The 15,585-nt window shown below is 36.1% G+C and overlaps 1 protein-coding gene across 1 annotated transcript; it reads right to left on the bottom strand.

The window, feature by feature from the left end:
* Positions 1–13,821: 13,821 nt before the first annotated feature.
* On the bottom strand, positions 13,822–15,326 carry LOC126718295 (stemmadenine O-acetyltransferase-like). The gene has a single exon (XM_050420412.1). The coding sequence runs from the start codon at positions 15,230–15,232 to the stop codon at positions 13,937–13,939; it is 1,296 nt and encodes a 431-aa protein (XP_050276369.1). The 5' UTR covers positions 15,233–15,326; the 3' UTR covers positions 13,822–13,936.
* Positions 15,327–15,585: the final 259 nt, after the last annotated feature.

Here is a 15,585-nt window from a genome sequence, read left to right on the forward strand (position 1 = left end):
GGGAGAGCTTGCACTTAAAGCTCGATCTTAGTCTTCCGAGGGTGATGAACGTAACAGTAATAACAATTTTGCAGTATTTATCTTTCCTAGAACTTTTGTGTTCGCGTTTTTTTTGTTTTTATAATCAATTTCCATTGATTTTTTTACTCAGATTTTTTATTATTATTATATATGATTAAGGTTTGGACTAGGGACCACTTTCTTCGGCACGACAAAACATGTTCATCTCATTCACCCAGAAAATCTAAAAAATATTGGTTATATTGAAATGGGATTCAAAGCTAACAAAGCAACAGGGAAAAGCCAGCTCAAACTTAAATGCAAGTTTGGGTCAATACCTCTTTGTTGTAAATTGTCCATGTATTTCAGGCTTTCAGCCACACGTTTTAACATGTTCTGTGATGCGTGTATAGAATATATACTTTAATGATTGTGAAAAAATTGGATAAATAAAAGGAGTGAGTTAAAGCTTTGTAAATAATATAAACTAGTTGCTAATCCGTGTGGTGCACGGGATAGTTAAATAAAAAATAAAAAATAAAAATTTATTTTGCTATTATAACTTGGCTATAAAAAAAATGCTATGGTGATGATTTCGCACAATACTCAATTGTAATTAAATCTACTATTCATCACCAATATAATCTATGTTATCTTGCACATTTGTTTGCATAACAAATAGGTTGCTTTCATCTTTTTAATAAAACAATCTATGATAGAGGAAAGAGATAAACTGTTCCATTGCAGGATGCATGATGAATGTCAACTTTCCCAACTTGTTTAGTGTAAAATGATGTTCTCTTTCCTCTTCTTTTGCACTGCACTACGTTTGGGTAGTGTTCAGCACAAAGGATTGTGTAGAACTTCTCGTAATCACAGATGTTTTGGTTATAAACCTATGCACATATCATAAAGAGTAAATCCTACTTTGGATAGATATATTATACAATTATTCAAATGGTTAAATTAAGTAGGAAATAAAAAAGAAAAGTTGCACCAGCCACAAACTCAATTAGATTTTTCTTGAATAAAATGGCATTATAAAGTGTTATAAAAAAAAAAAAAAAAAAAAAAAAAAAAAAAAAGAAGAAGAAGAAGAAGAAGAAAGGGATTAGGAATACTTACACTTGAAAATAGAAAAATTGAAAATCTACAAATTCAATGCTTGATAATAGATCTACATATTGCATTCTCGTATCCTCCATCTTCTGCAAGTTAATTTGATATAATTAAAAAGTTTTCCCAATAGAATGCTCTTTCCTTTCCATTATGCTTTGCATATTTTCATCCTTACCAAGTTTAAGAAAAGCTTTGTGGTCATTGCATAAAGAATGTGTGCACAAGTTTAAAAGCAGTAATAGAATTAAGGTTAACCATTAAAAAAACCTACAAATGCCATAAAAAGGATTAGTAAGGATCAGCTTAATAATCAACCTGCAAGAATCACTAGTAAAGGATCTTCTTCATTAGCTTCCTCTTTCCAATTACTGGTAGCATAAATGGGTCACTATGTGCAAGAAAATCTGCAATTGTTAAGGCTGGATTGAGGCATTAAAAGATAGAATCCATAAAAAGCATCTTTCCAATATTTGGGTCCTAATGGTACAATGCAAAGATGGTGACCTGTTACACAAAATGTTTTTTTTTTAATTATTATTACAGTAAACATCCTAAAGCTGTTAACCAATACAGAAACTTGTATCCAATGGTATATACCAAGTGGGGTAAATGCCTCCATATCATCTAGAGACCAATTGTTTTAAAGCATTTTGAATCACAAAAGCATCTGATGGCTAAAGTGCTTTTGCCAAAAATGATTAAATAGTTCTAAGCAACAAACTTTTAATATGCAATCATAGTTCTTATAAATCTGACAATCTTAGGTAACTGATACTGAATCAATGGATTATGGATCATCTTTGCATACAATCTATAATAAATAAATGACAAAAAAAATAAGAAGAAAGAAAAGCGTTTAAATTAATCAATAAACAAATTAGGCTAACTAAGTTGGAGAAACATGTTTCATAGAAAGAGAATCTTGTATTTGCTAAGTAACCTTTCATGGTGCTACCTCAATATACAACAAAGATACGAAATTTTCATTGATCTAAATGCTCAAAGAAATATAGAGAGTTGAGAACTATTATATCATTTAATTATATGTGTCTCAAATTACTTCGTTTCTATAAGGTTTTGATCTTCACTACTTACATCAACAGAAGAATTGCTAAGAATGAAACCACCATTAAATTTTGGCTTCAAAAAGATTTATATGCTTATATAACAGTGGTTGTGAACATTAGAAAGTGTTGACCATTATAATAGTGCATTCTTCTGCTTCCCTCTACTTCTCTAGTTCCATCAATAACTCAATCTCTATTTCATGCAATTTAGCCTCAACATTGCAAAACATTACTGTGTTTGTATATTTGTAAATTTTATTTGCAAGCATATAAATGTTCAACTTGTAGTATATTTATAAATTTTCTTCCTCTTTGACCATTTTTTATGTTCTCAATAATAATATAATATTGAAATGGTTACTTTAATTTAACTAAAATTTTTCTCAAATTTGAAACACATACACAAACCAAAATTCAATAATACATATAATTATTGAAGTATATGGGTTATGGTTAATAAATGTAGGGAAATGTTTGTTTTAGTAACCTTTTCAATTAGGTGTCACATTGTTTGTCCCACAGACTAACACAATGACAAAAGCTAGACTCTTATTGAACCCATACGCACAAAAAATATAAGGTAAATATTCAATTTTCCTTGATATATATTTTCTAGGGATTTCTGTCAACTTACTTAGTAAATCTGTGGTACATGATGAGAGGTATAAGTTCAGTAGAAGATTGTTCTTAAGGGTGTATTTGCCTTCTTCTGTAAGTGGGATTGTAGATGTCTTCGATTTTGCCCTTCTATCAATCTTAATCAAAACCAATAACCCAAATAATCAAGGGTGTTATTGGATGACCGGATAACAGACCAAACAAATCAGCACATATATCAATTATCAATAACACGCCCAAAATGATAAAAATCCAAATAGATTAAAATGTTAGATTGCAAAAGAACTTAACTGTTTATTTTCAATTCAATCAAAGAATTAGACAAACAAAAAGAGAAGAAAGATATAATAACTGTTTCCAAAGTTTTCAAGGGCTTTAGCTAAGTCCTCATACTTATACTCCATCTCCACCTTTGCAATACCTTTTAAATTAAAGCATGGACACAATAAAAATGAGTGAAAAAGATCACAATTATTTGTAAAAATTCAAAAAATTGGGAATTTAGATTCAGATTATGTAATAAGAATAAAATAGTCGAGTATTTTATTTTAAAGGTGCTGTCTAACATAGAATAGATTGGATTGCTAGGTTGTTTTTTCTTTCTTTCCCACTAACAAAAGTAAAGTATTGTTTATGAGAAAAGTTTGAGTTGAAGCCAAGAGAAGAATATTTATAAATACAAAATATTATGGGCAATTCATATTGGAGTGCAAGAGATTGTACCTGTCAAAGTCTCTGTTTCAACACCTCTATAAAAAAAATCCATTGGGTTTGAAGTTGACCCTTGGGAGCCTGACCAAACTCTGCAATATTTATTAAAATCTTATTACAATTCTAAATCTTCAAGCAATCATTATTACTTATACAATATCAATTAATCCAATACAACAATTATTTTGAAGTATCTGTGCTTCCTATTTTGAAGTATCTTTGAAACCTATTATTTGAATTATTTTTCTGTGCAACAGCAAGAGTTTGAAAAAAGAATAAAAAAATATTATAGTATGGAAGGGTAAAAGTTAAATGTAGAAAGCTTAAAGGAGAAAAAAAGGTTGCGAGCCTCATTCCAATCTATCTCATGATAGGGAACCATATAAAGCTCCTTTCTCAAAGATTGGATTATGGACGTGATAGGACCGACAAATCTTTCCCATATAAATAAGACATGGGCAAATACACCATTCGGCAATGACACCACATCCTTCCTATTAACAAAAAAAGATGGAAAATCATAACCAAGAAATTGAGGACAAAACCATGCTACTGCAATTAGCAACCCCCTCAGTTGATATGAAAGAGAGAGAGCAATAATTTGATTGAATTTGCTAAAATATGAAAGAGAGAGCAATGCGGCCAATAATTGAAATTAGCAAACTCCACTACCGGTTCCAAACCCATCAATCTATGCTAATCATTCAAAAGAAACACTCCCAAACATAACTATAAATCATACTTAACAGCCAAAAACAATAGAACAAAATTAAAAACTTACTGGTAATGTTTTTGTAGAAGTTCTGGTCTGATTATAAAGCCCCTCAGTGTTAGAACATATATGATTCACTTGTTAGGAACATATGTCACTATTTTATGTAATTGGCTAATCTTTTGAAAAAACGTATTTTACTTGTATTTGGGTAGATCCAAGATATTTTTAATACTTCAAGAAACCTTGTTTCAAGACCAAGTGTTAAAGCCATGCAAGTCTATCCAAGATTCAAGCTAAGAAAGTTCCTATCATTAAAGCTCGACAGCTAGCATCTATCGAGCTTTAAGAGCTGTTCCAGCCCTGTGGCTCGACAGCAGCTCGACAGATAGCTATCTGTCGAGGTTTATGAAAAACAGAGTTTCAAATCTGTTTTGACTCTAATCCGTGATTATGTGTTTGGGCTTTTTTTTCTCACAACTCTAAACATATAAAATGATTATTTTAAGGGCCGTCAAAGGTGGAGCAAGTTTCACAAGTGTTGAGAAAAGTTTGTTCAAGCAAATTGTGACCAAAGACAGAATTTGCTCTAATTTATCTTTCTTATGAAGAACCTGCTGCGTTTGTGCACCGTAGGGTTTTGTAACCAAGGACCTTTTCGATCTTCATCGTGTGATGAACTGAAAAACTTTGCAGCCAACAACCATCTCTAGTTGGTGATTGAAGTCGCGTACTGAGATCCGCGCAATTGGTTAGTCACGTGCTAGAGGTCGTGCATTACAAGGAGAGATTGTCACTACAGAACAAGTCTAATTGGGTATTGGGATAAGGATTCAACTGTAAGTTGGTATAAGGTATTGAGATTCATTTACTTGTAACCGTTTGTTTTGATAATAGTGGATTCTCAGGAGTGGTGACCCTAAAATCACCCAGTAGGGTTTTTTCCGTATTGGTTTTCCCCATTCGTAAACAAATCACCGTGTCAATTTAATTTCCGCTATACTTAGTTTAATTGCCGATTTTTTTGTGCTACCACGCATTTGCATGTTAATTTAATTAATTAATAAACTTGGCCAATTAATCAATTAATTCTTCACAAGGGGTCAATTCGTTTTTGGCCAATTAAGTGGTATCAGAGTAGGCATACTATGATTAGGTTTTAATCTTTGTTGTGTTGATCCATTGACCCCTATTTGTCATGGATAGAGGACAGTCTTTAATTATACTTCATTTATTTGATGGCACTAACTATGCATACTGGAAAGTACGCATGAAAGCTTTTTAGCAGTCTTTAGATGAGAAAGTGTGGCAAGCTGTTGAGATAGGCTGGACCAAGCCGAAGGAAGCACCGGCCGATTGCGATGATGCCAAGATCAAGGCGGCAAACTTCAATAGCAGGGCATTGAATGCCTTATTCAGTGCAGTCACTAATGAGGAGTTCAAGAAGATATCCTCTACTGAAACTGTTAAGGAGGCATGGACCATTCTCCAGACAACCTGTGAGGGAACCAAGGCTGTCAAGGATTCAAAACTTCAGAGGCTCACTACAAGCTTTGAAAAAATCAAGATGGAGGAGGATGAGTCGTTTGATGAGTTCTATGCCAAGCTCAAGGACATAGTGAACTCCACCTTCAATCTTGGGGAAACCATTCCTGAACCCAAGATTGTGAGAAAGGTGCTTAGATCTTTACCTGAGAAATTCTATGCCAAAATCACGGCGATCGAGGAATCAAAGGATATTGACAAGATCCCTTTGACAAAGCTGGTTGGTAATCTGCAGACCTACGAGCTAGGGTTAACAAGGATAGGTAAGTCGGGTAAAAGCAAAAGCATGGCATTGAAGGCTAAGAGTAGTGACACAGATGAGTCTTTAGATGATGAAGATTCTAAGATGAAGTCCTACATCACCAGGCAATTCAAGAAGTTCATGAAGAATGCCAATGGGGAGGGCTTCGACAAGGACCTTAGGCAATCCAGTTCTTCTCAGTTCAAGAGCCAAGATAAAGGGAAGAAGGATGCTAGGGATGGCAGTCAATACACTGTTCCTTCAAGACCAAAGTGCTTCGGGTGTCAAGGCTTTGGATATATGAAACAGGAGTGTCCTACATATCTGAAGAGCATTGGGAAGAGCAAGGCACTTGCTGCTACTTTGAGCGACATTGAGCCTAAGGATGATTCCGACAACGAGGATGACGGAATCTTGAATGCATTCACTGGCACTGTCAACCTTACTGAGGGGATTGTTGAAGATGTGGATGAAGAAGAGGAATTGGTGGAGTCCAAGTTTGAGAATGTGGATAAACAAGATGACATCCACACAGCCTATGCAAAGTTGTACAAGGTCTCAAAAAAGCATGAGAAGTTGTATAGGTTGACCATCAAGAAGCTTAGTGATGTGGAGCTTGAGCGGGAAGAGCTTTCCACAAAGTTTGATGAATCCAATTAGACTATTGGAGCACCGAGGTTTGAGAATAATTTCTTGGCTGAGAAAATCAAGAAGCTTGAGGCAGAACTGTTCCAAGTTAGAGCTCAACTGGAAAGGATTTCAAGCGCTAAGCTCGATGAAATGCTCAGTCTTCAGAAATCTTCTTCCAACCGAACCGGTTTAGGGTATGATTTCTCTTCTGCTAGTATTGCTTTTACTAGTTCTACTATTTTTGTTCCTCCTACTAATAATGTTGAAATTGAGAACACTAATGTTAAAACTGATTTAGCTAGTGAGAATATAGACAAGGGTAAATCTATCTTAGAAGCACCCCCTAAGCAGGATAAGAAAGAAGTTAAAAACCCTACGGCTAAGAAGGTTAACTCTTAAAAGCCTAAACAAAAGAAGCAGCATCTCTGTCATCGCTGTGGAGTAGTCGGTCATACTCGACCTAATTGCTATAAGTGGTTAGCCACTTAACAGAGCAACGGCATGATCACATTGGGAAACCATAATCAGTTTCCATCCTCTTTTGCTCCTCTTGGAGATCTTCTCAAGGCCCTTATGTTCTTTTCAAACTTGAACGGTTTCAATTCTTCCCCCTTACCACCGGTTCAAGGGTTTACTCAACAGAAATGTTTTTTCAAGGTGTGGAAGGAAAAAGGCTCCAAGTGACTCTATCACTTTTTCTCTCTCTCTTCTTGTTTTTGTTTTGCATTACTTGTGTGTTTTGCTTTATTGTTTTGAGTCAGTCTAGTTTTCATGCTTTGCTTTGCTTAACATGTTTTTGTTTGTTGTTTTCAGTTTTATTTATTTTGTTTTTCATAAAAATAAAAATAAAAAATTTGAAAAATCATAAAATACAAAAACAGTGTGTTTGTGTACAGTGGTACTTGTGTACCTTAGATGGCCATTGAAATAATGTTTTCTAAATTTTGTATCTTTTGTAGCTTAAATGAGTAGCTCTATGCACAGTTAAGCAAATGAGCTTTGTGGCTCGTGTTTGTGATGAGTAAGGTTAAGTAATCGCTTGTACTTAACACTCATATCACTGTTTTTGACAGGAAGAACTAGAAAATCCTAAGAGAATGACATAAATAACCATCTCACCACTATTACCTGCCAATCATAAAATGACATCTATATGCTTTGGAATAGCAAAAGTGCAATGTCAAAAGCTTAACATCATTGGGTATTTCTTTTCTATCTCTTATATGCCCATGCATGGTTTGCTTAAAAGAAAAATATACAAAGAAAAATAAAAAGCAAAAAGAATAAAATGCTTTAAATATGATTGCAAGCATGTATTCTAGGAGATGTGGGGGTTATAGGATGTACCTTGAAGGTGATAATCCCCATCAAATAGTTATAATTGTGTGTGAGTTAAAGTGATTTTCTCATATCTCAAATCGTCATAACTTGTAGACACTTATGCAATCTTGCGATGTTTTTCACACATAACACGCATTATTCTTTGCTATTCTTGATACATGTGCAAGCACAATGTGATTTGTCCATCACAAGGTTTACATGTGTTACTGTATACTCACTAAACTGTCTTAACTTGTTTTTGGAATATAAAATTGGTTAGACTTGTTTAGTGTGTGTGTGTGTGTGTGTGTGTGTTTTGGGACAAAATGCTTGACATTTTTCTTGTTAAGAGATGTTTTTGAGAGTTTAAAATGTTGATTGGATCCTTGGTTGAGTTACATACTTGATTGCATTCATATCTATGTTTTTCCCTTTTGAAAAACTTTTTTTAAACAATCTCGACACCTCCTCGACACCTGGCTTATCTATCGAGCCCTTCAGTTGTTTTTTTTTATTGTAATCTCAACACCTCTTGACAGCTAGATGGATCGATCAACGAACCTTCTAGGTCCTCGATAGCTCCTAGACAACTAGGTGGATCAATCGAGCTTCTTTATAAACTTTTCTATTGAATTGTTCCTCGATAGAACCTCGATGGATGGCTCGATAGCTGGACACGCGTTTAAACCTCGACACCTCCTCAACACATCCCGATCAATCGAGCTTTATGAGGTTCCTATTTAAGCGCTGTTCGCGATTTCTTTTTCACTTTTCTCGATCTCTCTCTCGATAGACTCGTCTCCTCACCTCCTAAACACTCACTTCTCTCTCAAAAGCTTTAAACCCATGTGATTTTCGGCCTTTCCTTGCTTCAAATCACTTGGTATGATCTCTTTTTCTCTCATTATTAATGCATTTCATGCATTTAGACCTAGGTTTTGGGGTTTTTGAAAAAATTTGGGGTTTTCCAAAATTGTAGAGTTTTTGTTGAAATTTTGGGATGGGTTTTTGTTTAAATGATCTTTAAACCTCATGCATTGCATCACATGAGCATTATAACAGCATTATCATGCATTTAGATGTGTGTAATTGATTGTGTGCTGGTAGGATTGGATTGGGCTGAGCCCATGATGCTTTTTATATTACATGTCATATGTTCATCCATACCCATGCATATGTTCTTTCTCTTCAATATATCTTGATATACTTTAATTGTTTTGGGGACTTTTCCAATTGTCTCTCCCTCTCCCTTTCTCTTCTGTTTGCATTAGTATGTGTCTATGGCACCCAAACGCAAGTCTACCCCATCCCGGAACCCTCTTCTTTCCAGGGCATCCACTTCATCTGATCTTACTCCTTCATCTATTTGGTTCTTTGATGAGGATGCCTGAAAGGCCTTCTCGAAGAACTTTTCTCTACGAGGCATTCATTCTGAACGCCAAGTCATCCTGACGAACTTCGCTGACACTGACCTACCCACTATCATTCACAGTTGGGGTTGGGAGTCACTATGTGACATTCCGGTCACATGTCCATCCGTGCTGATCCAGGAGTTTTACTCCAACATGCATGGATTTGATTTTTTAGTACCTCATTTCATCACTCGTGTTCGAGGTATGCACATTGCTGTCACACTGCAGATTGTTGCAGATGTGCTTCGTGTCCCCAGGGTTGAGTTTCCTGACTACCCTGGTTGTGGTAGTTTAAGGACTGTGTCTAAAGACGAGCTTATATCTGCTTTTTGTGAGCACTCTTCTGAGTGGGGTGAGCGTCAGTTCACTTACTATTCGAGTTTTGCAAAAGGCCCTCAGCTTTTGAACATGGTCATGACTTTTGTTCTTCACCCTCTATCTCACTATAACTCTATCACAGAGCCTCATACTCGATTTTTGTTGTCCCTTCTTGAGCATTTTACTATAGATTTTCCTTCTCACTTAATTCTTTCTATCATAGATGTCTATAGGGATACGGCGTCCCGTGATAAGCTCATCTTCCCTTCCGTTATCACAAGGATCTTACGCCATTTTTCTGTTCCCTTTCCAGCGTCCGACCACTTTACCTTCATGTGTGCCATAGATGCCGCTACTGTTAAACGAAGCGAGACGCAGTTTAGGTCGAGGCAGTCTGGGTCAGCAGCTCCTCCCACCCGTTTGGCTCCATCCCAATCTGCTCCATCCACATCTGCTCCCTTCTCTTTTACGGGCGATGTGACTCTCAGAGACATCATGGCGCAGCTTCAACGCATGGATGCTCGCCTTGATACACTCTCTACTGAGTTGTATTAGGTGAACATCCATGTCAGCTGTATTGCACGACGGCAGGCAATCATGGGTGGCTTCGTTTCTGAGACTTCTCCTCTACCTACTCAAAAGGCTTCTGAGGATGAGGATGATGATGACGATGATGATGATGCTACTGCTTCCGAGGATGATGATGATGGAGATGCTAGCTCTTCCGGTACATATAAGATGTCTACTTGACACTCTTACCCTTTGTCACTCGTGACAAAAAGGGGAAGTAGTTTTGGATATTAGAGTAGTCATACTTAAGGGGAGAGTTAGTATAGGACCATTTTGTTAAGGGGAGTGTTGATATTTGAGGGATGTAGTGAGAATTATTTGTATCTTTTTTTTTTCTCCTTTTTAGATACAAGATGGGTCTTGTGATCATTATTGACATACATTGTACTTATTTTCTTTATATGTTGATGTATGTTTCTTTCACCTACCCTTACATGTGTTGTTTCTTTTCTCTCTTTATGCACATGCTTCATATTACTTGTATGCAATCTATTATTTTTGTTTCACACAAAGATACCTTGATGTGTTTTGTTTAAAGTGTTTCAGAAATACAAGTTGTCAAAGTCTACTTGTCATAAACTCTATTCTTGCAAAGTTTTTCAAGAGTTTGTGTTAGGATAGATTTTATTGTATTTAACAAGTGAATATGAGTTGAGTGATTTATAACTTCTCTCATATGTTCATTTGCTTGTTGTGGTTTTATCACGGATTACCAAAGGGGGAGATTGTTAAGACGTATGTGATTTACTTGTTAGGAACATATGTCATTATTTTATGTAATTGGCTAATCTTTTGACAAAACGCACTTTACTTATATTTGGGTAGATCTAGGATGTGTTTAATACTTCAAGAAACCTTGTTTTAAGACTAAGTGTTAAAGTCATGTAAGTCTGTCTAAGAATCAAGGTAAGAAAGTGCCTGTTATTAAAGCTCGACAGCTAGCATCTATTGAGCTTTAAGAGCTGTTCCAACCCCGTGGCTCGACAACAACTTGACAGATAGCTATTTGTCGAGGTTTATGAAAAACAGAGTTTCAGATCTATTTTGACTCTAATCCGTGATTATGTATTTAGGCTTTCTTTTCTCACAGCCCTAGACATATAAAATGATTATTTTAAGGGCCGTCAAAGGTGGAGCAAGTTGCACAAGTTTTGAGCAAAGTTTGTTCAAGCAAATTGTGACCGGAGACAGAATTTACCCTAGTTCATCTTTCTTGTGAAGAAGATGCTATGTTTGTGCACTGTTGGGTTTTGTAACCAAGGAGCTTCTCAATCTTCATCGTGTGATGAACTGAAGAACTTTGCAGCCAACAATCTTTTCTAGTTGATGACTGAAGTCGCGTACTGGGATCCGCATAATTGGTTAGTCATGTACTGGGAGCCGTGCATCACAAGGAGAGATTATCACTATAGAACAAGTCCAATTAGGTATTGGGGTAAGGGTTCAACTGTAGGTTGGAATAAGGTATTGGGATTCCTTTACTTGTAACCGCTTGTTTTAATAATAGTGGATTCTCGGGAGTGATGACCTTAAAATCACCTGATGGGGTTTTTGCCGTGTTGGTTTTTCCCATTCGTAAACAAATCACCGTGTCAATTTAATTTCTGCTACACTTAGTTTAATTGGTGATTTGTTTGTGCTACCACGCATTTGCATGTTAATTTGATTAATTAATAAACTCGGCCAATTAATCAATTAATTCATCACAGGGGGTCAATTCTTTTTGGCCTATTACTCAGATTTTTCTCTCCCTCTATGACTCTCTCTGCCCCTTATTAAGGCTCTCAATGAACAATAATAATGTAAGGCTCTTTTGGTTTTTAAAAAAAAACCACAAATTTACTACAAATAAAGAGAATAGGTAAGGGGGAAAACCTAAAATTAAAATAAAAACATCACTAACCATTCTTTAAAATGCCAAGAGATGAAGCCCATGTAGAATTTGATCTTCTATAGGGTTTTCCCAGGTTCAACAAAGCCAACATCGAATTTAATAGCAAACCCTGATCTTAGACAATTTATAAACAAATTAGAATCTTTACTTTGATGAAATTTGAAACTCTAACTTCAAATTGTTACTCATCTGACATTGAAAGTTGCGAGAGACTTGGAAGGCGGTGATCCATGGTGGCGGCAATTTGTGGTGGCAGCAGCGACGGTGGGAGAATTTGAGTTTTGGGTTTTGATTTTGGAGGAAGGAAAGGGTGAGTTTTAGGTTTAGGGGAAGGAGATGTTAGTGTGTGATAAGAAGAGAGAATTTTTCGTTTTTTGGTTTTAAAGAGGCTGTAACATGTATTTGGTGGGGCAGAAATTAGATTTATTTTTAAATCAATTTTTTTTTTTTTTAAAAGAAAAAAAAAATTTAATGCTGAAGTGGAAAATTGTGGAAGTCTCAAAGGCTTCGATTTATATATATATATATAGATAATAGGATTACAAAAAATGCAAGATTCATACAAATGAACATTTTGCAAACATGTATAATTTGGCAATTGTCATAATTAAAGTTCTATAGTCATCGTTTTCTTTGTGATAATATAGAAAGAATTAATGAAAAAATGTAGCATAAAATTAACTTCTCAAAATAACATCATAAATCTACATAATTTTTTTTAAGCAATAATAAACAAATATTCAATATCATTTCAAAATAGGAGAACTTCATTAAAGGTCACATGGCAAACCGTAATCGTCACAAAGACGAAGTCATTATAAAGTTAGAGTTGTAACAAAGACATAATAGTCATCATAATTCTCATATTGAAGGACAGAGAGAACCTTACAACTAAGAGAATCGCCATTAATGGGGATGATCAAAGTCAATGCCATTGATCCTCAACACTCTTTAACTATCCATCCCAGATCTCAATTCGATTTTGATGAGTTACATGTGTTTGAGTCAGGCTTTTAATAAGCTTAAAGCTCAATGGCCCCTATTAGGGCAAGGTCTATACCAAGTCCCTAATGTACATTTCCAATATCATTAAGGGGCAAACTACCGTACCGTTAAGTCTATTACGTCAAGATATGTCATTCAAGAGATTATTGCTCAAAAGTTAATTAATCACTCCACCTGCTTAAATGATCAACTCCAATACTCCATCCCCAACCAATATCTGTTTTGATGAGCAACAATTCTACATTTTACTTTTGTGAGTGAAAATTCTTAGGTACTTTAAAAACACGAAAAAATTGTGTTCCTTCCTCTTACATTTATGGTGGATCTCATCATAAATTTAATAAGTGGAGTCCACTATAAATGTGAGAAAATGGAATACCATTCTTCGTACTCCAAAAATATCTAAGAATTAGTTTTTGTGAGCATTGATTTTGGAACACAAGTTATAATTTTAAACATATTTAATAATTAAAAATATATATTCTAGTATAGGTATATTCTAGGTTTTAGTCTTTTTCCATGTGTATTGTATTTGTTCTTATTTTGTATCTTATGTATCCCACCATTTGTCCTACATAGGGATTGAAACTAAGTTACACTACTTCTAAGAAACTACATAAGTTATAACTACATCTAAATATAAATGAAAAGCAAACCTATGACAATAATATTTAACACTTTATTTGAATAGTCATCTTTCTTTTAAAGACAACGAGATAATAACTTAATAAGCCATTTAGGCCATGACGGTGATTATCACCCGGCCCTATCCATTCATGCAGAAACTTTTGCTGATGAAACATAAGCCAGAAGCTCATTGTCAACTTCAAATTTAGCCATGACTTCCTCCTCTAAGTTGATCCATACCTCTATTCCATTCCCAACTTTGGTGTCGAAGAAAGTAACTAGATTCTTGTACAGCAATTTTGCCGAGCCAACCCATGCAGGCTTCCCCCACCCAAAATCAGCTTCATATACTGGAAACCTGCACAAACTTGTGAAGGCCAAGGAGACCACCTCCCCTCTGATGAGCTTTTGCCCGTGCTCCATTATAAAATCCATATGCCCACCATTCTCTAGGAGATTTTTCACATAGTTCTTGTCAACTTTCTTTATGGCATCTCTTACTGGAGTAATCACACTGTAAAACCCATCCTCGCTGTCCCAGGGGACTGCGGTGGCTGTAGGCAAGCCCATGTTTCCAAAGTTATATTCTGAAAGAGGGGGATCCATCCTCGTGCGCAGGTTCGCGATGTGAAATACTGCGTAAACCTTATTGGGGTCTTTCTCTGGTTGAGTTGCAGCAAGGAAACGACTCCATATGAAAGTTGATAAGGCCTCCACGCGAGTTGTACGTGGGTATTCAATGTTCTTGTTGTCTGTGTTGTATTTGGCTCTAAAAGCCGCTATGGCTGTTGCATCAAAGACAAATCTTTTTATCACAAGCTTGTCCTTTCCGATCCCTCTACTTGCCCCAGAGCTAGGTAAAGTCTCAGGTGGAAAGAACTTGGCAGAATCAAATTGTGGAGGCGGTATATCATCGCCACAACCACGAGCAATAGCAGCCCAACTGTTGAGGAACAAGAAGAACGAGGAAGCATCGGAAACCTTGTGAGCAAAGACCAGACCAAGCACCATGCCACCACAGTTGAAGGTGGTGACTTGAACAGCTAAAGCAAGCTCATTGACATCATCCAGCTCAAATGGAAGGAATTTGTTGTCCTCAGCAGGTGACGGATCCTCAAGAAACTCAGAAAGTTTGCAATTGGCCTCGGCTTCAACATAGTGAACGCCCTCATCGTTGCAATCAACGTAAAGATTTTCCTTAACTCGTCCTGCTAGAGGATAGAATCGTGTTAAGGTCTCTGACAATGATTTTTTAATCACGTCATGGCGCTCTAGATTGCTATAATTAGCAGTGCCATCTTTCGGGTAAAAGAGAACGAAAGGCATGAAAACTTCGGGTGTAATTTGGTCAATGCAAGAGAGTTTGTAATGGCGGAGGTGTTCAGGGGTTGGAAACCCGGGTTTGATGGAGCCCTTGGAGATAACTTCCACTTCAACCTTCATTGTTTTAGTAGAAATTAATCTCAAGCTGTTCAGCAAAACAAGGGTAGAGCTAGCTAGGCAGAAGTAGCTGCTGGCATTCAGTGATTAAAAGCCACCATGGCCTTCATGGTTATATAGCAAAAATGTTGGAAAAGTGTCCAAAATTTCACAGCTGGTTTATTGGTTTTTCTTTGTTTAACATTGATTAAGGGTACACGATACGTGAGGATTACCTACCGCAAGAAAAGGAGACGGCCAGGTAGTCCCTCAAAGTCAACCTGAATGGAATAAAATAAGTTATCTCAGGGTTGTACAAATTCTTTTATCACGTCAACCTTAGAATTATTTCTATAAACTCGTGAATAGAAATTAAA

This window comes from Quercus robur, chromosome 3 (genome assembly GCF_932294415.1).
Source record: "Quercus robur chromosome 3, dhQueRobu3.1, whole genome shotgun sequence".
NCBI classification, from domain to species: Eukaryota; Viridiplantae; Streptophyta; class Magnoliopsida; order Fagales; family Fagaceae; genus Quercus; species Quercus robur.